The 22,592-nt window shown below is 40.6% G+C and overlaps 1 protein-coding gene across 1 annotated transcript; it reads left to right on the top strand.

Annotated features, from left to right (window-relative positions):
* Window positions 1-1,530: 1,530 nt before the first annotated feature.
* On the top strand, window positions 1,531-5,464 carry BBS10 (Bardet-Biedl syndrome 10). Its single transcript, XM_023217340.2, has 2 exons — window positions 1,531-1,803; window positions 2,183-5,464. The coding sequence occupies exons 1-2, from the start codon at window positions 1,607-1,609 to the stop codon at window positions 4,146-4,148; spliced, it is 2,163 nt and encodes a 720-aa protein (XP_023073108.1). The 5' UTR covers window positions 1,531-1,606; the 3' UTR covers window positions 4,149-5,464.
* The last annotated feature ends 17,128 nt before the right edge of the window (window positions 5,465-22,592 follow it).

Raw genomic sequence — 22,592 nt, 5'->3', positions numbered from 1 at the left:
CTCTTGGCTTCCTGTGATCGCCTGCCTGGGCCTCCCAAAGTGCTGGAATTACAGCCATGAGCCACTGCACTAGGCCCATTGTTTTTAAAGAGAAAAGCAAAGGTCAAAGAGGATACTTGGTGAATGCCACAGGTAAGGAAATGACAGAGCAAACCCAGGTCTGAATCCAAAGCCCATACTCTCAAGTGCCTGTGTTTTAGGCCAAGCAAGGTGGCTCATGCCTGTAATCCTAAAACTTTAGAAGGCCAAGTCTGGAGGATCACTTGAGGCCAGGAATTAAAGATCAGCCTGGGCAACATAGGGAGACCCTGTCGCTACTAAAAAAATAACCAGGTGTAGTGAGGCACAAAGCGACTTGAAGGCTAAGACAGGAGGATCACGAGCTCAGGAATGCGGAGCTGCAGTGAGCTATGATGGTGCCACTGCGCTCCAGCCTGGGTGGCAGAGTAAGACCTCGTCTCTTTAAAAAAACAAAACAAAACAAAAAGTTGTAATATAAGAGACAGTATTTTCTGTCTTTGGATTATATACAATAATCCTTGGCCATGTGTTTTAAAGCATACTGTTGATCACCAGCGTGACTAATGGATTTAAATCTTCACATCGGCCTGGTGCGGTGGCTCATGCCTGTAATCTCAACACCCTGAAAGGCCCTGGCAGGTGGATCATTCGGGTCAGGAGTTCGAAACCAGCCTGGTCAACATGATAACAGCCCCATCTCTACTAAAAATACAAATATTGGCCGGGCACAGTGGCATATGCCTGTAATCCCAGCTACTTGGGAGGCTGAGGCACGGGAATCGCTTGAACGCGGGAGACGGAGGTTGCAGTCAGCCGAATCTGCGCCACTGCACTCCAGCCTGGGCGACAGAGCGAGACTCCATCTCAAAAAATAAATAAGTAAATGGAATCTTCACATCATTTCTGCTTAATATCTCTGTGGTGTCTAGAGTTTTATTGTGATACCTGAGTCAAGGAAATGTGGTAAAGCCTCTGCAGCGGACATAAAGCCTGCAATTCAGGGCTGTAACTAGGCTCTCCTCACCTGTCCTGCGTCTACAAATTATTTCCGTGACGGTAAGGACAGGAATTCGTGGAGAATGTGGACAGAACATGCGTGAATCCAAGGCAGAGGTTTTGCCCCGGAACAAGCAGCTTCTGGCAGGGGATGAAAGCCAGCTGAGTTCCAACCGGGGTGCCCTCTCCTTCGCGCAGGCCCCAATACCGTGCTGACTTCGGAAGCAAGTTTCTCGGGAGACTAAGGGATTTGGGGGCAGCGGACGCCACTGGAGGGAAATGAATTCACTTAGGGAGTCGGGGAAGGGCTTAGGGTTGCCGCTCCTGGCACAGCTGCTGGAAATCCTAGTCTTTTTATCTGTCTTCGCAGACAACGGGCCAGCTCACCCCACCTGGCAAAGCTGCAGGGCTTTTCCACCAAACGGACAGAAGGGCAGCCCTCTCGCCCAACCAAGAAGCGGTGTTACCCCAGCTTCGGCACCTGGCTTCCGGGGTTTCTCCCCGCCTATTCCGTTTCCGGCCGTTCCCGCCCCTTTTTTCGGTCGGCCCCGGTGTTCTGCAAGCTGGCCAAAAAGGTGAAGCGGCCCAGATGCTAAGTTCTATGGCCGCCGCAGGGTCTGTGAAGGCGGCGTTGCAGGTGGCCGAGGTGCTGGAAGCCATCGTAAGCTGCTGCGTGGGGCCCGAGGGACGGCAGGTTTTGTGTACGAAGCCGACTGGCGAGGTGCTTCTCAGCCGGAATGGAGGCCGCCTCCTGGAGGCGCTACACTTACAGCATCCCATAGCCAGGTACCCGCGGCCCACACGCTAGCCCTTAGCTGGGCACCCCAGGCAGCCTCTGTGGACCTCTTGTCCCATCCTGAGGCTATACGTACTTGGAAAGACTGACCTCGGGTGAAACCGCTGTCTGCTCGGAATTAGAGCCCTGCCCAAGGGAACACTCGTTTACCCCAAATCTTATCAACTCCCAAGACCACTTCTCCCCACTCCACCCAACCGTAGAATCTGGGAATAGAGCAGAATTTTTTCCAAGAAAGGAAAAAACTAAGGATGTATCAAAGGAACAATATTCTCATTTTATACTTATGGCTGTGTAAACATGGTTTTAATTTAAGATGTGGGAAGCCAGCCTTCTGAAAATGAGTTGCTTTATTTCTTTTTTGTACAGGATGATAGTGGACTGTGTTTCCAGTCATCTCAAAAAAACAGGAGATGGTGCAAAAACATTTATTATCTTTCTTTGCCATTTGCTTAGAGGACTTCATGCAATCACAGACAAAGAAAAGGATCCTTTGATGTGTGAAAACATTCAAACCCATGGAAGGCATTGGAAAAATTGTTGTCAGTGGAGATTTATTTCCCAGGCTCTCGTAGCTTTTCAGACACAAATATTAGACGGTATTATGGACCAGTACCTAAGTAGACACTTTTCGTCTATCTTTTCATCTGCTAAAGAGAGAACATTGTGTAGGAGCTCTTTAGAGTTGCTCTTAGAAGCATACTTTTGTGGAAGAGTGGGAAGAAATAATCACAAATTTATTTCACAGTTGATGTGTGACTACTTTTTCAAGTGTATGACTTGTAAAAGTGGGATTGATGTATTTGAGTTAGTGGATGACTATTTTGTAGAGTTGAATGTTGGTGTCACTGGCCTTCCTGTTTCAGATTCCAGGGTCATAGCTGGTCTTGTGCTTCAGAAAGATTTTTCTGTGTACTGCCCAGCAGATGGTGACATACGAATGGTGATAGTAACAGAAACCATTCAGCCTCTTTTTTCCACTTCTGGGTCAGAGTTTATTCTAAATTCAGAAGCACAGTTTCAAACATCTCAGTTTTGGATTATGGAAAAGACAAAAGCAATAATGAAACATCTACGTAGTCAGAATGTAAAATTGCTCCTATCTAGTGTGAAACAACCAGATTTAGTTATTTATTATGCAGGGGTGAATGGCATATCAGTGGTTGAGTGTTTATCATCATCAGAAGTTTCTCTTATCCGGAGGATCATTGATCTTTCTCCATTTGTACCACCACAGGCCTTTTCACAGTGTGAAGTATCTAACACTGCTTTGGTGAAATTTTGTAAACCTCTTATCCTCAGATCCAAAAGATATGTTCATCTTGGTTTGATTGGCACGCGTACATTTATACCACACTGTGTAGTTCTTTGTGGACCAGTGCAGGGTCTCATTGAACAACATGAGGATGCTTTACATGGAGCATTTAAAATGCTTCGGCAATTATTTAAAGACCTTGATCTAAATTACGTGACACAAACCAGTGACCAAAATGGCACTTCAAGTCTTTTTATTTATAAGAACAGTGGAGAAAGTTATCAAGCACCAGATACTGGTAAGGGCTCAATACAAAGGCCTTATCAGGACACAGTTGTAGAGAACAAAGATGAATTGGAAAAAACTCAAACATATTTAAAAGTACATTCTAATTTGGTAATTTCAGATGTAGAATTAGAAACATACATTCCGTATTCAACCCCAACAGATACATTCCAAACAGATGAAACGCTGAAATGTTTGTCTTTGGAAAGAAACAGGCTAACTGATGATTATGAACCATTACTCAAAAACAATTCCACTGCTTATTCAACAAGAGGAAACAATAGAATAGACATTTCTTATGAAAATTTACAAGTCACAAATATTACTGGAAAGGGAAACATGTTACCAGTGAGTTGTAAGTTACAGAATATGGGTACTTCCCAGAGTTACCTTTCCTCATCTATGCCAGCTGGTTGTGTTTTGCCAGTAGGTGGTAATTTTGAGATCTTGTTACATTACTATCTTCTCAACTATGCCAAAAAATGCCATCAATCAGAAGAAACCATGGTTAGTATGATAATAGCTAATGCACTTTTAGGCATTCCCAGAGCCCTTTATAAATCTAAAACAGGAAAGTACAGCTTTCCACATATATATGTAAGAGCTGTCCATGCACTGCAAACCAATCAACCCTTGGTAAGCAGTCAGACAGGTTTGGAATCAGTAACAGGTAAATACCAGCTACTAACTTCAGTTCTTCAGTGTTTGACAAAAATATTAACCATTGACTTGGTAATCACTGTTAAGAGACACCCTCAGAAAGTTCACAATCAAGATTCAGAAGATGAACTATAACATCAAAAGTTTTTAACCAAACTTTTCATCTAACTCAAGCCAAGTAAAGCAGGCATGTGACCACCGATTCTAAAGTCAGTTCAGTCTGCTTAGGAAAATAGCGTAACTTTAAAAGTCTTTAGAAGAAAGGCACTAAGGTCACCAGACCAGATGCAAATATTAAATTACTTTATGGAACAAATCTAGAGGGGAAGCCAAGATTTGGCTAAGTGGGTCTGTTTTTTCCCTATTTTATGCCTCTGTGTCTCAGCTCTGTGTTAGCCTATGTGTTTAGGGGAGGGTGTTTCTTTGTAGCTCCTTTTTACTCTTCTGTATCTTTTTCACTCCAGCCGTCCTTCATCGTTACGTGTTTAGTTCATAGAATCATTTAATTTCTGATTCGGGTAGGCTTATTCTAATTGTTTTTAATATTGAATACATTACTTGCATTAATTTTCCCTGCTCATACTTTGTAAAGAAGTGAATAAAAGGCTCAAATTATTTTTTTGAAAAGCTTAAAATTAGCAGTGAGTAAAAGGCTCAAATTTTTTTTCAAAAAGCATAAATTTAATTTTTACTTTTATGTAGTCATTGGTTTATTGCCACCTTGGATAGATTTTCACCTTCCATATACCTTTGAATATATGTTATCTGAAATATAACTGTGCATTGTGAACTCTTTCATTTCTGTAGTAAAAGGTTAATACTAGAAAGGATATACAATTAATACTTCCGTTTTCTCCTGACCCCAAGAGCTTGTAAGGATATTTCATGTATTTACTGGTTTTTCTTGTATTTGGTGCATAGCCAGAGTTCCACAGTAACAAATAATTTGACAATTTTTATTTCTAATGTTTATTTGTTTTATTTTTTATTTTTATTTCTAATTTATTTCATTTACAAATGTTCATATTTTAAAAGCTTATCAATGTAAATAACATTATGCATCTTGTCATGGACAAGGACAGTGTCTTACACCTTTATCAGTTCTCTGTAATTGCCAAAACAGTGCTATATTTATTCCAAGTATTCAGAAGTGCTTGTTGAATAAAACAGTGTTATATTTAATTCATTCCTCTAATTACACGTTTCCAATTTACTTATTCAACAGATTCTTACTTGGGTTGGGATTGAACTTAGGAAAACTGAAGAAAAAAAACTTTCATTGCAGTTGAAAAAGTGGTGACTAATGTATTTTAAAAACTATAATATCACCATCTTTTATATTAAATATAATTCTGGTTTTTTAAACATTTATGCTATATGATGCATTATTTTGTTTCTGTGAATATGGAGAGAATAAATTAGTTCTTTTGCTGAATTCATGGATGAATGAACTTACTTTAAAATTGCTGCATAATTTTTTTCTTTTTTTTTAAATTGGCTTTCAGGTCATTTGGTCACTTTCCTTTTTTTGTGGTTATGTTAAACACTCCTCCATTACTGTAAGCATTTAATGACCTCCAGGCATGCCCAGTGCTTTGCATATAATAGGTATAAATAGTCACTAGTCCAGGAATGGGGGAACCCTGTTGTGAAGTGAAACTGAGTCTTTGTATGTTTGGCACTTGGTCTAGTATCTTACACACAATAGATTCCTGTTGAGGACCTATTTGTTGAATGAATTAGTCATTTGGTCCTCATAGATGGGATTATAATTTCTATAAACTTTCATGGGCAAAGGACTTCTCTACACAAAGTAATACTTTTTCTCTTCATTAAAAGAAACCCCTCAAAAATACTGGTAAAACTTTCATGGATTTATCCTTATTTACAGAATGACACTAGAGAGTTTACATCACTGAGTTAGATAGGAAAGCACTTTTAAAAATATAATTACATTATACTTATACCCTCTACCACAAAGGATGTGAAATGACCTGCAATAAGAACAGACCACCCCCACCCAAGAAAAGGAACAGACAAAATTACAGTAAAATCTGAATGAAATTTAAAAATCAAGACCAAGGAAAATGTAAAGACAAGTTAAAATCAAGATCATGTTTCTATTTTGTACTGCTGCATAATGAATAATCCCAAAACTTAGTTTTTTGAATTATTATGTTATTGTGATTCTGGGGGTTGACTGGGCTTAACTGGACAATTTCCGCTGTATTCTATTGTTTAGCCATCATAAGTATCACCTGAGGTTCGAGGGAGACAAATGCAGGCCCCACCACTCAATGGGAACAGTGTCAGTGTCACATCATAAGAGCATGTGGGATGGGATATATTGAGGCAGCTATCTTTGGAAAATACAATCTGCTGCACCATGGGAGGGAAAAGACAAATACGCATTAACTTCTCAGCTGCATTTCTTTTTATTATTAAGTTACATGTCGATCCACCTCCCACAAACACATTTTCTTCAATAATCATTATAGACCTTCTTATTTTTTCTCCTTGGGCCAGCATGAGCCATTTTTATTTTCAAAGCAATAGACACTAAATAGTTAAACTTGAACATCCTTGAACTGGTTCAGCCAGGGATGCTATTTAATCATGTTGTACAGGAATTGCCATGTTATCCACATTTCAGACTAAAAGGGAAGGGGAAGAAGAATGCAGTTTGAGCTTGAACTTTTATCAGAAATTGCCCGTCCCCTCCCAAAAGAAGTAGAATATGTCTTTCCCATCATCGTAGCTTAGCAGAGAAAACAAAAACTACAGCTTACAAACCATGTATATGTATGTATATATAGTTATTAATTGCCTCTTTGTCATAGCAAAAGATTGCTAACAGCCTGAAAGCTAGATGGATTCACAAAGAGATAGAGGCAATGATTTGGAGGGGTGGGGGTGTCTCCTACCAATCAGGAGGAGGTAGGAAGATTTCTCAATGTCATTTTGATTTTTGAACCAATTGAATATTACCTATACAAAAATGAAATAAAATTTTAAAATAGATCTAGTGTGAGCATATAGAGAATACTCTCCAAATAGTAAGTAAGTAATAAGGACTCTGATCTAAGGAAATGCAAGATCAGCGTGGAAGAAAAACTATGTGAGAGACACCCTGACAAATAAGTAGAACTTTGACAATAAAAGATATACACCTAAAGAAAAGGAATATTCTCTTAGTTACACCTGGCTTAGGATTGTTTCACCAGTTCTTGAAATATGAGAACATCCTCACTTGGCAGGCTGCAAAGAGATGTGAGCTATGGAAGAATGCCAGCAAGCAGTGCTTCATTCTCTTGTGGGAATTTCCACAGTGCAGGGTCTGGCTCTCCCTTATGCAGACTCACCATCAGATTTTTGTCAGCACACTGATTATGGCTTTGTCTCAGGGGCTAACTTGCACGAAGCTTGTGAATGTGATAAATTTATTTACAGTGAGAACTCTCCCAGGAACTAGAATGTTCCAAGTCCATATGGCCAATCTTTCCTTTGTGTGTGGACCTCTGTAGGAAGTCAAACAATAATCAGGTGCTTGCTCAGTGAGCGTAGAATCAGAACAAGAGAAATCAAATATGAAATATATGGTCCTCTTTCCAGTCCATTCATGCTCCAGTTCCCCATGGCATAGTGCTGGCCTTCCTCTACCTACAGTTGCTTCCTAGGAGAGCCTATCCATCCATGATGGCTTGGGTGCCAATAGATGCTGATAATCCCAAATTATATATTTCCAGCCTAGACCTCTTTGAATTCTCAACTCATTTATCCACCTGCCAACACAGTCTCCACTCGGACGCTCACCCTTAACATGCCCAAAATAGAATTGCTATTTCCCATATCCTAACCCTAGCCCTCCCACTGTCATCCCATGTCTGTTAATGGTATCACCCACCTCCCACCTGCTTAGGACAAAAACCTAAGACACACATTGACTTGTCTTCATGCTCCACAACCAATCTATCAGCAAATCCTGCTGGCTTCAAATGCAAAATGGGTTTCAGATACACCCATTTCTCACCATTGCCATTCCAGCCCAAACCACTTCATCTCACCTGCACTAGCTCATAATGGTCTTACAGTTCTCAAGAGTGATTCACCCCAACTTTATTTAAAAATTTAAACCCACAAAAAAGTTGAAAGAGTACAATGAAACCTTCATCTAGATTCGCCTATTAACACTTTACCCCCTTTGTGCATATACACACATGCACACACACACATTTTACTGAACCAAATGAAAATAAGTTGTAGAAAGCATTATACTTTATCTTTCAAAACCTCAGTATGTTTCCTCTGAATAAGAAGTTTCCCCTACATGACTGATTCTTTTGAAATGCAAATCATGGCATGTTCCCCTGCTCAAAGTCCTCCAACGATTTTCCCTCACACAGAATGCAATCCAAATTTGTCATAATCTACAAGGCTTATCGTGACCTGACCCCCACCTATTCCTTAGATCTCATAGTCTACCAGTCTCCCTCTAGCTTACATTCCACCAGTTTACACTTACTGTCTCTGGATAGGTAACACCATATTGAAATCCCCAAATCTTACAGGCTTAAAACAATACAGTCAGGCATGGTGGTGTGTGCCGATAGTCTCAGCTACTCAAGAGGCTGAAGCAGGAGGATCTCTTGAGCCCAGGAGTTTTGAGTCCAACCTAGGCAACAAAGCGAGAGCCCATTTCCAAACAAAACAAAACAAAACCACAATACAAATAGCTGTTACTCAAATTACATGTCTACTAGAAGACAACTGGTGATTCTGTTTCCTTCCTTACTGCTAGATCTAGGCTGATGGAGCAGCCACTATCGCGCATTGGTGATCGTTGATCGTACCAGAGAGGAAAAAGAGCTCTAGAGCGTCTTACATTGGTTCTGTCTGTAAGTGGAACATATTCTTTTCACTTATGACTCTGTCCAGAACTAGTCACAGAGTCCTATAGACATCCACAGAAGAACCAGTGGTGCAATCCTATCTTAGGCCCAGAAGGACAGAGAACCAGAACATTTGGCAAACAACACACACAAACGCCAAACTGGCCTTTATGTTCCCTGAATACACAAGTTTATTCCAACCTCTGAACTTGCCACTTCCTGTTCTGTCAGCTTAGAACTCTTCTTTAACTCTGATCTCTGTATGGCTCTTTCCCTCACTTCAGGCAGCTATCTCTGCTTAAATATCACATTCTTAGCAGTGCCTTTCTTGACACCCAATCTAAAACAATACCTTATTTCCTCCCCCAAACCTCCCTCCTTCACTATATCTTCCCACCTTGTTAAGCATTTTTTGAAGCACAAACCTGATGTCATTGGTGTATGGTTTATTTTTTAATTGACTGCCTTTCCCACCAGAGTATAAACATGAGGATTTTGACTTATTCGCCTCCATATCTCCAGCATGTAGGCTAATGCCTGAGGTAGTAAGGACTCAATAAAGTTTAGTGAGTAAATGAAGAAATTAATAGGTCTAGACCAGTTGAAAAGCCTGATTAAAACTGCCTTTCCCTGAGCAGTAATTGGATGGATCCAATTTGCCTCAATGACTCCATTTATGTATACTTCCAATGCTACTTAAATTCTGATGGACACAGCTTTTTTAAAATACCAGCTTACTGCAGAGTCCCACCAGCTTTGAAACCGTTCTGTCTTCTACAGGTGACTTAGCATGTCTCTGTTGCTAAACAAGTATTTGTTAATTTCAAAGAGTATCTCTCTGTAAGAAATTTTATTTCCAAATTTTTGCCAGAAGCATCACTGTAGTCCCATGTATTGTTGGCATATTGTGGTTGAATCATGCTTTGCTCAGGTTAATGGTATGGTAAAATATGCATAATTCTTACAGTCTCTGTCATTCACAACCATTTTTTTGGAAGCTTGCATTTATCCACAAGGAAAAGAGGTAGGGGATCCTCATCCCTGCCATCACCAATTGCAGATCTTATTATAAAGAGATATCTGGGTAAGAACCTCCCTGATCACTGCAGCCAATGTTCTTGTGCCTTGACTAAATACACCTACTTACTGATTGGGTGTGTTCCATGAGCTACTCATGGGGTTTCTCATTATGAACTCCATTGTCTGTGTTCTAATATAGGGAAATCTTGGCTGCAACAAGAGAAATGTCTGTTTTCTTTAAGCGGGAAGCTCCCATGGTATATTTAGTCGTCATACATTTCTGAAGACTACATTTATGCAAACTTCCTGAGAGTTCACTTGTTTTTTCTTCACAATTTACAAATCTTTTTTGTACCGAATAAACTCCCATACTGAATTCCTCTAATTTGTGTTATGTGTCTTGCAATTTAATTTGCAATGTTAGTCTTAATAATTAGTTTGATGTTCTTACCCAACCTTCCAGATAGTAATTCCTACATGAGCATTAACCAGTGATAACTTGGGCATGAACTGAGTAGGGAGTTGTCTAATGTGCTCCTTGAAAATACTTTGTTGGTTATTTGGGGGAATAAATTTTGATTATTTGCAATATTTTACTCTAACCCTTTTGAGAAATGAGAGACAGAGAGAGAGAGAGATCTTTTATATATGTATCAAAGGAAATAGAATGAACTGCATAGCTATAACAAAAGAGGGACATTTTACAGATTGTGTTTACTTTCTATGCTTTGAAGCATGGTGTAGTGAAAAAAAAAAACAGTCTTTGAAGTCAAACAGATCAGTGTTGCCATCCTGGCTCTACCAGTTACCTTGTGTAACTTTGGACAAGTTACTAAATACTTCTGCCTTTATTTCCTCATCTGCGAAATGGCAATAATGGTACCTACCTTACATACCTGTGGTGAAGATTTAATGAAGATATCTTGTAAGAAGTGTATGATGGTTAATACTGAGTGTCAACTTGATTGGATTGAGGGATACAAAGTGTTGATCCTGGGTGTGTCTGTGAGGGTGTTGCCAAAAGAGATTAACATTTGAGTCAGTGGGCTGGGGAAGGCAGACCCATCCTTAATCTGGCGGGCACCATCTAATCAGCTCCCAGCAAATGTAAAGCAGGCAGAAAAATGTGGAAAGGAGAGACAGGCCCAGCCTCCCAGCCTCCATCTTTCTCTCATGCTGGATGCTTCCTACCCTTGAGCATCAGACTCCAAGTTCTTCAGTTTTGGGACTCGGACTGGCTCTCCTCGCTCCTCAGCTTACAGACAGCCTATTGTGGGACCTTGTGACCGTGTAAGTCAATATTTAATAAATTCCCATATGTGTGTGTGTGTGTGTGTGTGTGTAAAACTCCCCTTTATATCTATATCTATTCATATCTATCTATCTATATATATAATCTCCTATTAGTTCTGTCCCTCCTAGAGAACTCTAATACAAAGTGCCTCGCACAATGCCTGCCACATTATTAAGAGCTTAATATTAGCTTTATTTCTTCCTTTGGTTGACTATACTTTTTTAACTTTACCCCCCTTCCTCCAGTCTTTCAGTTATACTAGCTATTCTGTGTCCTAAGTATGGCATCATGGGAATAGGAGAAACCTTTGAGATCCATGCCAGCATGGACTATGGATGTTACAGTTGTCGCAGAAATGTGTTTTGGCAGACTGTATTTTCCTCCATAGTTCCCTTGCCACATGGTCTTCTTAACAGTATGACCTAGACACTCCTCCCATAGAGCAATGGAGTCTATGTCCCCTTCTGTTAAACCTGAACGAGCCCTTGAGACAGCCTTGCCCAATTAGACTATAATGAAAGTGACACTGTGTAATTTAGATTATGAATGGGAATATTGCACCTCCTGAATCTCTTGACTTCTTACTTTTGGAACCCAACCACCATGCTGTAAGTAAGCTCAAGCAGCCCAAGGAGAGGCCCACGTAGAGAGGAACCAAGGTCCCAATTCACAGTCCTGGCAAAATTTCCAACCAATATCCAAGCACCAAATTTCTAGTCATTTAAGTGCGTCTTTGAAGTGGCTCCCCCAACACCCAGAATATAGGTTTTCTTCATGTGAGTTCTGCCTATCCCCACCTAAAATAATTATATTAGTACAAGAAGAAAACGTTTCTGTTATATTTTAAGAATTTGATCTTATGAGTAAGTCAGCAAGTATGTTATTCAGATGGAATGCACAGATAGAGCGGCACATGTTGTCAAAACATTGACATACTTCTGATTTGGTTTTGTAAATAGCTACTGTCTTGAGCCTCCCAAGTGCCACCATCCTTTCCCACATCTTTTCCTGCCATCCTGGCCTTACAGCCCCTCTCCCCAGACCCTGTGGGCTACCCCACAACTCAGGTTAATGCCTGGATCAATAGAAGGACTTCCAGGGATTCTGCCTCAGTTCTTCGGTGTCCACTCTGATGAAGTATTAGACATGCCATACTGGTTTAAGGATTTGGAGTATCATTCCTTAATACGGTGTGTGCACATGCATGTGTATATGTGTAATATACACATTTATGTGATCATGCCACACATACTACTTTTCAGTGCTTTGTTTTCTTTTGCCTTTCTGCTTATCTCCCCACTCTTTTCTGCTCCTCCCTTCACTTTGGGTCCCAGCCACCACGCCCGAACCCAAGTAATCCTGTGAAATACCTACCTGATGTTGTTCCACACATTTCACTGTGCTGCTTATAAAATCATATACAAGCATGTGTGTACATATTTTATATGTTTATTTGGATTGTTTTTGTCCTACTTGGTTGAGATTCCTCTTTGCTTCTTGTCACACTCACTGCCCCCCAGGGAAGGCAAAGGGACTTACTTGTTGGGTTGGGTGGAAGAACAGCACATGCTTGGCTCAACATTCACTTTCTTTCTCTTAGTTAAAGAAGGGAAGCATGGTCAGCTTTACTGTCATAGGCCTGGAACAGGAGTCAGTGCTGTTGGGGACCATGACTGCATTTGGTCTGATTTAGAGAGGGAGCATGGACCAGCCTGTTCAATTTAGCACCTAAGGCCTGCTCTTCCGCATAAACATTATCTGGAGTTTCTGTAGTTTTTCCAACTCCCTCAAGCTTGACTCCCCTGTCTGCCTCCCAATGGGAGTAGAGTTACTTATTGGTTCCTCTAAAACCCCATAATCAACAGATATCACCAGCCTTATTTTTAAGAAAGAGTCTGACTCTGTCACCTAGCCTGTAGTGCAGTGGAGTGCACACACGGCTGAACTGCAGGCTGAACTTCTGGGCTCAAGTGATCCTCCACCTCAGTGCACACCACCATGCCTAGCTAATTTTTAAATTCTTTGTAGAGATGAGGGTCTCACCATGTTTTCTAGCCTGGCCTCAAACTCCTGGCCTCAGGTGTGAGCTGCACCCAGCCAATAACCCAGCTTGAAAAGCAGTCACTGGCATGAGCTTAATTTAGCCAAAGAGACCCAAATGCTGTTATTTGGCATAATATTAATTTTTTTTCCAGCTCCAGGATGAATTGAGACTCTAAAAAAGCCAAATTATTGAAAGAACCAGTGTTCCATGTTCTGTGCCACTGAATAAAAATGCCTTGAAATACCTGCTGCACATATAGAAAGATGAAATCAGAGACAATCTCTTCAGGTTGCAATCCCAAAGCTTGTCAAGGCCCAGCAGTATTCCTGCTTTTGGGTGCCATGAAATTCCTCTACTTAAGTTATCTCAAAGAGTCTAATACTTGTAAGAAAGGAAACCAATGAAAATGCTTTAACGAAGAAAGTAAAAAGATGGAAAGATTAGACAGAAGGAATATTTTATGAATTTGATGAGGTAAACAGAAGGAGTCAGGGAAGAAAGTGGAAATGAGTTATTCCAGGGTGATGGGATGAAGATATTAGGTCTAATTAGGGTAGATTAGAAAACTACTAAGCACCAAGCATATAAATAGCTTACAATGGCTACTTAGGTATGACTGGAAACTACATCAAAACTGTCATTAGTTAAATGCTGCCAGGTTCCATTATGATTGAATATGTCCAAAAAAGGGCATGTATGACCAAAGTAGTAGTAGATAATACAAGTTTTAAGTTTGGTGTGTCTTGTGTTTTGTTTAAGAAATCTTTGACTACTCCAAAGTTTGGATCTTTGAAATGGTACTAAGAAATCTCAGAAAAATACTGAATTTGGGTAATTTCTTCAGAAATGCAAAATAGAAGTATTTAAATATATTTTAAAATAATATATGTTGATGCATATAAATATTAAATATCTGTAAAATTGAGAAATCTAGTATAATCCACTCACACTATGAAAACTATCTTACAATACCATAATGATGAACTGAAGAAAAAAGTCACTTTCAAGTTATCTCTTTTCTAACTCATAACAAACTTGATTTGATCTATTCTTCCAACAAAACATCTTCATGGAAATGCTTTAAATAGTAAAGCACAATTAAAATTCTTCATTAGAATTGCCGTTTTACTCACCATTCTCACAGAAATTCCTCCAGTCAGCAGCTTCTTTGGAAATACAGAAAGCAACCTCCTGGCACTGTAACATGAACCAATCTGCAAAGATTTTATAATAGCACAGTGAAATGACTTTTACATTTGCCATACTAAGCATCTTTAGTATGCCATACTTAGTACTGCCATACTAAGTAAAACATAAGTATGGCATGGTACAGAGAACATGGGCTTTAGAGACACACTGACTTGGTGTTTGGATCCTAGATTTGCCATTTACTAGTTGTGGGACCTTAAACAAGTTTCTCAAATTTCCCATCCTTTCCCTTATTGGTTCTTCCAGTTCTATATTGTTGTGTAACAAATTATCCCCAAATTTAATGGCTTGAAATAGCAAACGTTTATTCTCTCACATAGTTTCTGTGGATCAGGAATCTGAGAGTAACTTCACCGGGTGGTTCTGGCTCAGGGATTTTCATAAGGTTGCAGTCAAAATACTGAAGACCTGAGAGGCTGACGGATCCACTTCACTCACTCACATAGCTACTGGCAGGAAGCTTCAGTCCCTCGCTCTGGGGGCGTCTCCATAGGGCTGCCTGATGTGTTCACATAACATGGCAGCCAGCTTTCCCACAGTGACAGACCCAAGAGAGAACAATGCCTGTTTTGTTTTTTAGACAGAGCGTTACTGTTGCCCAGGCTAGGGTGCAGTGGCGCAATCTCAGTTCACTGCAACGTCCGTCTCCCAGGTTCAAGCGATTCTCTTGCCTCAGCCTCCCGAGTAACTGGGGTTACAGGTGCGCCACCACGCCCGGCCAATTTTTGTATTTGTAGTAGAGACGGGGTTTCACCATGTTGGCCAGGCTGGTCTCGAACTCCTGGCCTCAGGTGATCCGCCCACCTTGGCCTTCCAAAGTGCTGGGATTACAGGCATGAGCCACCGTGCCTGGCTGAGAACAGTGTCTTTTTTTATTTTTTTTTTTATTTTTTCAGATGGAGTGTAGTTCTGTTGCCCAGGCTGGAGTGCAGTGGCACAATACCGGCTCACTGCAACCTCTGCCTCCTGGGTTCAAACGATTCTCCTGCCTCAGCCTCCTGGAATAGCTGGGATTACAGGCACGTGCCATGACGCCTGGCTAATTTTTGTATTTTTAGTAGAGAGGGGGTTTCACCATGTTGGCCAGGCTGGTCTCAAACTCCTGACCTCAGGTGATGCGTCCACCTTGACCTCCCAAAGTGCTGGGATTGTAGGCATGAGCCACCGAGCCTGGACAAGAACAGTGACTTTTAATGTCACTCCTGCTGCATTCAATTCATGAGAAGTGAGTCACAGAGTCAGCTCACACTCTATGTGAGAGGAATTAGGCTCCACCATTAGAGGGAGGAGTGTCGAAGAATTTATGGATGTGGTTTAAAATCATTAAGTCAATAAAACAGAAACAATAATATCAGCCTTATCTCACACTTTAAAAGGTCAAAGGTAAACATCAAGAACCATGCTGGCTTAGAAACATATACATTTACTGAGTCTTCATTGAGTACCCTCCTGGGCTGCACACTCAGGATTAAACCATGAACAAAACTCACAGAATGCCTGCCCTCATGAAGCTCACAGTTTAATGGGGAAGATTGACATGAATCAAATGTTACATAAACAAATGTAAAATTGCTGCCTCAATATGTGCATGGTGCACAGTAGAGGGATTTGATCTAATCAGGAAAGCTTCTCTGAGGAAACTATGTCGACACTGAGATCTCAGGGTTGAGTAAGTGTTGATGAGATGCAGAAGGAAGAGAAGAGAGTTCTAGGTGAAATATTCGACAGGCATGAGACTTGTGGATGGAGACATGGAGAGGACAAGGCACTGAGGAGGCCAGCGTGGCTGGGGCAGGGAGGCTGCACGTGGTTGCGGGAGAGGTGTATTAGTCCGTTTTCATGCTGCTGATAAAGATATATCCAAGACTGGGAAGAAAAACAGGTTTAATTGGACTTAAATTCCATATGCCTGGGGAGGAGGCCTCAGAAGCATGGCGGGAGGCAAAAGGCACTTCTAACATGGTGGCAGCAAGAGAAAAATGAAGAAGCAAAAGCAGAAACCCCCTGATAAACCATCAAATCTCGTGAGACTTATTCACTATCATGAGAATAGCACAGGAAAAACCGGCCTCCATGATTCGATTACCTCCCCCTGGGTCCCTCCCACAACAAATGGGAATTCTGAGAGATACAATTCAAGTTGAGATTTGGGTGAGGACACAGCCAAACCCTATCAAGAGGGAACAAGGAGTCAGACCTTGCCCTACTCATCTGGTCTCTAATAAAGGAAGAGAAGAAAACATTGTATATGCTTATGTGAAATCAGTGATTACCAGGGAATAGAGTCTGGGGTAGGGATTAACTATGAAGGGCATGAATGGACTTTTGGGGATGATGGGCTGCTGTGGATCTTGCTTGTGGTGATGGCTACAAAACTGTGTGTGCTCGTCAGAACTTACAGAACTGTGGACTGAACAGGATGAATTTTACTGTAAGTAAATTATGCCTCAATAAACTGGACTTTTTTTTTTTCAAAGACACTTTTATGCAGGCACTTTAACAGAGGGGTACCATAACATAGTGAATTTTTCTATGATATGGGTTTTGGATTTCATCCAAACACAGTGTAATTCCTGTCACATCAAAAGAAGACTGTCATCACGAGGCTTAACCTGTCCAGTGGTTATCTGTAACTAAAACCTCCCAGTCAGTGATAGCGAGCTCTCTCTCTCTCTCTCTCTCTCTCTCTCTCTGTGTGTGTGTGTGTGTGTTTTGGTGGGAGAGATAAACACATCTCAAAGTAAATTAAATTTAGGAGAGTTTTCGGTATTAAAATAACATGTTTTCATAACTTTGCAAAACACAAAGGAAAGGAACATTTTAGAGGTAATGAATCAAGTGACTCTACAATATAAATGCTCTTTTTTGATTGCTCTGTTTTTATTCTGAAAAGGTTGTTGTATAAATACAATTCTAAGATCAACAATGATGCTTAACAATGGAATTTAAAAGATTATTATTTTGTTACAAAACCCTTAACAGATATGAAGCAAAACAGGTTTTCCTAACTCAGAAGCTCATATAGTACTTGAACTATTATCCTTAGGCAAGACACTGATACCATTAAGCTTTTGTGAAATTAAAGATTTGAGAAGAACATTGATCATTGCAGCATTGGACTTCAACAGCTGAGCTCTCAAGGTTTTCAATGTAAGATGTTGTTAATGAAAATGAAATGTATAGTATTCCACTATATAAATATGCCACCATTGATTTATTTGTTACAAACCAATGGAAATGACAGCCTACAACTACACGCAATACTGTGAATTCACTTCACAAATAAAAGAAGACAGGTACAAAAGTTTATACTGTATGATTTCACCTAATGAAAAGCATCAAACCTGGAAAAGCTAGTCAATGCTATTGCTAGCCAGTACAACAGTCCCCTTGCAGGGCAGCAGGGGGGCCTAGTGACTGAAAGGGAGCATGATGTGGATTTCTTGGTGTGGCTACTGTTCTGTTTCTTTATCTGGGAGCTGGTACCATAAATGTGTTCAGTTTGTTATTCATCGAGCTGTACACTTACATGCATTTATATATGTATGTTATACTTCAAAAAAAGTTGTTTTAAAATAAAAAAGAAATATATGGCACAATAGCAGAAGACTGTGTCATAAAACAGAAAGTTAGGACATTAGCCTACACTTTCTCGTGATCGCCGATTGCTCTAACAAAAGGCTGCTATACACTTGACAACAGAACTGTCCTATCTGAGAAGATGCCCCTCTTTGGTTTTTTTGGAAACTTTTTAAATTAACAGATAAAATTGTATGTATTTACTGTGTACTACATGATGTGAAGTATATATGCATTGTGAAACGTCTGAATCTAGCTAATTAACATATGCATTACCTTATAGAGCTGTCTTTGGGACGAGAACACTGACATCTGCTCTCGGCATTTTTCAAGAATACAATATGTAATTAACTATAGTCGTCCAGTTGTACAACAGATGCTTTCAACTTATTCCCAACCACCTTATTCCCTGGTAACTATCTTTCTACTATCTACTTCTATGAGATTACATAGAAGTAGACTCCACATCTAAATGAGATCATGCAGTATTTGTCGTCCTCTGCCTGGCTTATTTCATTTAACATAATGTCTTCCAGGTTCATCCATGTTGTCACAAATAACAGGATTTCTTCTTTTTTGTGTCTGAATAGTATTCAGTTGTGTATGTATACCACATTTGTCTTCATTCATTCGTGGATTGATGTACACTTAGGTGGCTTCCAAATCCCGGCAATTGTGAATAGTGCTGCAGTAAACACGGAAGTGCCGCTATCCCCTCAACATGTTGATTTCATTTCCTTTGCATATGTGCCCAGTAGTGGGATAACTGAATCATATGGTAGTTCTATTTTTAATGTTTTGAAACATCTCCACACTGTTTTTCATAACAGCTGTACTAATCTACATTCCCACCAATTGTGTACACAAGTTGCCTTTTTTCCATATTCTTGTCAACGCTCGTTAACGTTTGTCTTTTTGATAGTAGCCATTCTAAAAGGTGAGAAGTGATATATCCTTATAGTTTTAATTTGCATTTCCTTGATGATTAGTGATGTGCAGCATTTTTTAATATACCTGTTAGCCACTTGTATGGAAGACCCCCTACCCCTCTCTTTGAGCAGGCGGCTTCAGGAGCAAGGGAGCATGAAATCAAGCCTAGCAACCAACAACGTAACAGACATCATAGCCCAATCACCTTCATGTTCTCATGATAAGATTTGGGACTTTTACATAACAAATTCAGTTGCTTAAAAACTGAGCCAGACATTAACATGCGACAGTGTTGGGGCATAGCACTTCTATAGGGCTTGGAAGTTGGAAAATCTGTTTTCTTGTATTTCTCCTGCTTTCGCTATTTATAAGCAAATTTATCAAGCACAATTTTATGCAAGCCCCTTTGCCGGAAGCTGTGGGGGATGAAAAGATATATAAGACACAGTTCTTGACTTCAATAAGCTTGTGATCTCATAGGGAGAAAGCCTCACACCATGAAAAGATTAACCAAAAATACATAGCGGTATGTAAAGGTTGAATGGGGGAGTGCTGATTAAATGCAGCTTTTATCATGTGAGGTGAGAGCTTACTGCGGGCAATAAAGGACAGAGAATGCTTATCAAAGGAAAGTAAACTTGAGTTGGAATTTGACGGAAGGGATTTAAAGGAATAAGCTAGACATGAAAGTAAGCTAGATGGGAAATTTCAAGAGAGAGAAATCATGTAAATAAAGATGCTAAGGGATCAGTACACAAAGGACATTTAATTGGGATTGCCTCATGGCGCAGAGTCTGAGAAAATATGTTCAAAGAAACAGTCCAGCAATTAAAAGTAATTCAAATCTTTGCTGGAATCTTTCAAAGGCTGTCCACAGGGATCTATCCAATTGGTAATCCCAAGCATCATTTCCTATAATATCTGTTTCTACATTTCTTGAGGTCTAATATCTCTCACATATTGCAGCTATAACTAGACCAAGGGTTGGTGAATTTTTTCTCTAAAGAACCAGATAGTAAATAGTTTAGTCTTTGTGGGCCGGATAGGCTCTGTTGCAATTATTTCAATCTGCAGCTGTAGCCACAAAAGCAGTCATAGACAATATGTTAATGATGGATATGGGTGTGTTTCAATAAAACTTTATTAGCAATAATAGGTGGCAGGCTGCATTTGGCCCACAGGCCATAGTTTGTGTATCCCTGAACAAGACTTATTTCCAATACCCCCAACAAAGTCAACCCCTCCTCACAATCTAAATTCTCCTTTTCTTTTTTATCCTTTCCCTGTCCTTTTTCTTGTCTCTCACAGTTAAATTTTATTCCCTATGATGCCAGTTCCTGTTTTTCACTAAGAATCAGTGTCAATGGGTAGAGAAAGACAGAATAGGAATCATGACATACCAGGGAACTATTGACCGTTTCTAACAAGGAAGAGTGAGTCAACCCAAGGAATATTTTAAGAAAATTAACCTGGCAGCACTGTGTAGGATGGATTGTAGTGGGTATTAACAGGAAGCAAAGAGACCTGTTAAGAGGTTATGGCAAAGAACTGATGCAATATATGGAGTATAAACTAGAATGTCAGCTAGGAATGGGAAGAAGGGATGGGCGTGGGACAAAGTGTGACTCAATGATTAGCTGGAATTGACATTGATTAGATGCAGGGGAAAAAAGTCAGTAAGTGAAGGATTCCTGAGATACAAAAGCTGAGTCAGTAGGAAAATATTTGAATCATTTTTGTCTAATTTTTGAGTTCTTCTTTTTGCCCCTCAAATGTCAGTGTCCTCCAGTTTCTTTAGCCTCCTCTCCTCTCCCCTCCCCTCCCCTTCCTTTCCCTTTCTTCTCCTCTCCTCTCTCTCCTCTCCTCTTTCTTCTCTTTTCACTTAATAAAATTTTCCTGGGTAGCAGGATTTAAATTCATGGCTTTGACTATGACTGCTCAGCTGATAATTTCCAAATCTGTTATCTCTAGCCCAATTGTCTCTGGTGAGATGCAGACCTATTTATTCAACTCCCTAGTTGGTGTTTCTAGGAAACAGGAAGATCCCAAGTCCCCTCAACTCAGGGTCCAGTTGACTTTTGATTTTATACTACTTTCAAGCAAATTAGCTAGCCTGTTACTATTTTATGGATGCAGGCAGAAGAAACAAAACTGAGTCAGAGACAAAGGTCCTTTTGACTCACAGCACAGCATGCAGTATGAGCATTAGCATGCTGGCATCAATTACTCTTGCACCCCAAATCCCATGAAGATGAAATGGGGGGCCAGATGGAGGCCTGCACATCCAGTTGATTGTGTTACAAGAAAGGACAAGAAGCTTGAGGAACCTACTATTTTATAGCAAGCAATGAGCAAGCCTGCTGCCTATTCTGGAAGGAGCCCTTCAAGGTTGCTCACTGCAATAAGAAGGCTGAGATATGTATGGCCCAGGTAAAGAGTAGTCAAGGCCAGCTGGCCACAGTGGCTCACGCCTGTAATCCCAGTACTTTGGGAGGCCAAGGCAGGTGGATCATTTGAGGTCAGGAGTTTGAGCCCAGCCTGGCCAACATGGTGAAACCCCATCTCTATTAAAAATGCAAAAATTAGCCAGGCATGGGGGCAGACACCTGTAATCCCAGCTTCTCAGGAGGCTGAGGCGCAAGAATCACTTGAACACAGGAGGCGGAGGTTGCAGTGAGCCAAGATTGTACCACTGCACTCCAGCCTGTGTGGCAGAGTGAGACCCTGTCTCAAAACCAAAACACAACAAAACAAAAGAGTTGTCAAGGCCTTGCATTCTTCGCATATTCAGATGTAAAGGATCACAAAAGACCCACGGAAGATTGTTCTAACACTCAGCATGTCCAAAACTGAATTCACCAGCTTCTTCCTTCAACCTGCTCTTCTATTTCCACACTTGGTAAAGGGTACCATCTCCTATTGTAATCACTGAAACCCCAAATTAGCAGTTATCTCAGGGTCCTCCCTATTTGTTTCCTGTGACTGCTAAACAAATCATCAGGCCAGGCGTGATGGCACATGCCTGTAATTTCAGCTATGTAGGAGGCTGAGGCAGGAGAATTGCTTGAGCCTAGGAGTTCAAGACCACCCTGGGCAACATAGTAAGACCCCATTGCCCCCCCCAAAAAACAAAAAAGCAAATGATCACAAACTGGATGGCTTAAAACAACATAAACTTACTCTCACAGTTCTGAAGGCCAGAAGTCTGACTGAAGGCATTGGAGGGCTGTGCTCCCTCGGAAGGCTCTCGAGGAAAATCTGTTTCTTACCTCTCCCAGCTTCTGGGGGCTCCAGGAGCAGCTTAGTTTGTGGTCATATCATGTCCAGCTCTGTCTCTGTGGTCACATCGCCTCGTCCTCCTCTGCTGTAAAATCTCCCTCGAACTCACCCTTATGAGGATGCTTGTCATTGGATTTAAAGCCTACCTGAATAATCCAGGCTAAGATTATCCTCTCAAAAATCCTTAATTTAATCACATGTTTTGCCATATCAGGTAATAATCACAGGTTCTAAAGATTGGGGTGCGGACATATTTCTGAGGGGCCACCCTTCAGTTGACTGCAGCCACCAAGTTCTCTAAACGCCCTGGCATAGTCATTTTTAATGCAATAATA

Source organism: Piliocolobus tephrosceles, chromosome 10 (genome assembly GCF_002776525.5).
Source record: "Piliocolobus tephrosceles isolate RC106 chromosome 10, ASM277652v3, whole genome shotgun sequence".
Lineage (NCBI taxonomy): Eukaryota > Metazoa > Chordata > Mammalia > Primates > Cercopithecidae > Piliocolobus > Piliocolobus tephrosceles.
The sequence above is the reverse complement of the archived record's forward strand: the minus strand, read 5'-3'. Positions and strand labels throughout refer to the sequence as shown.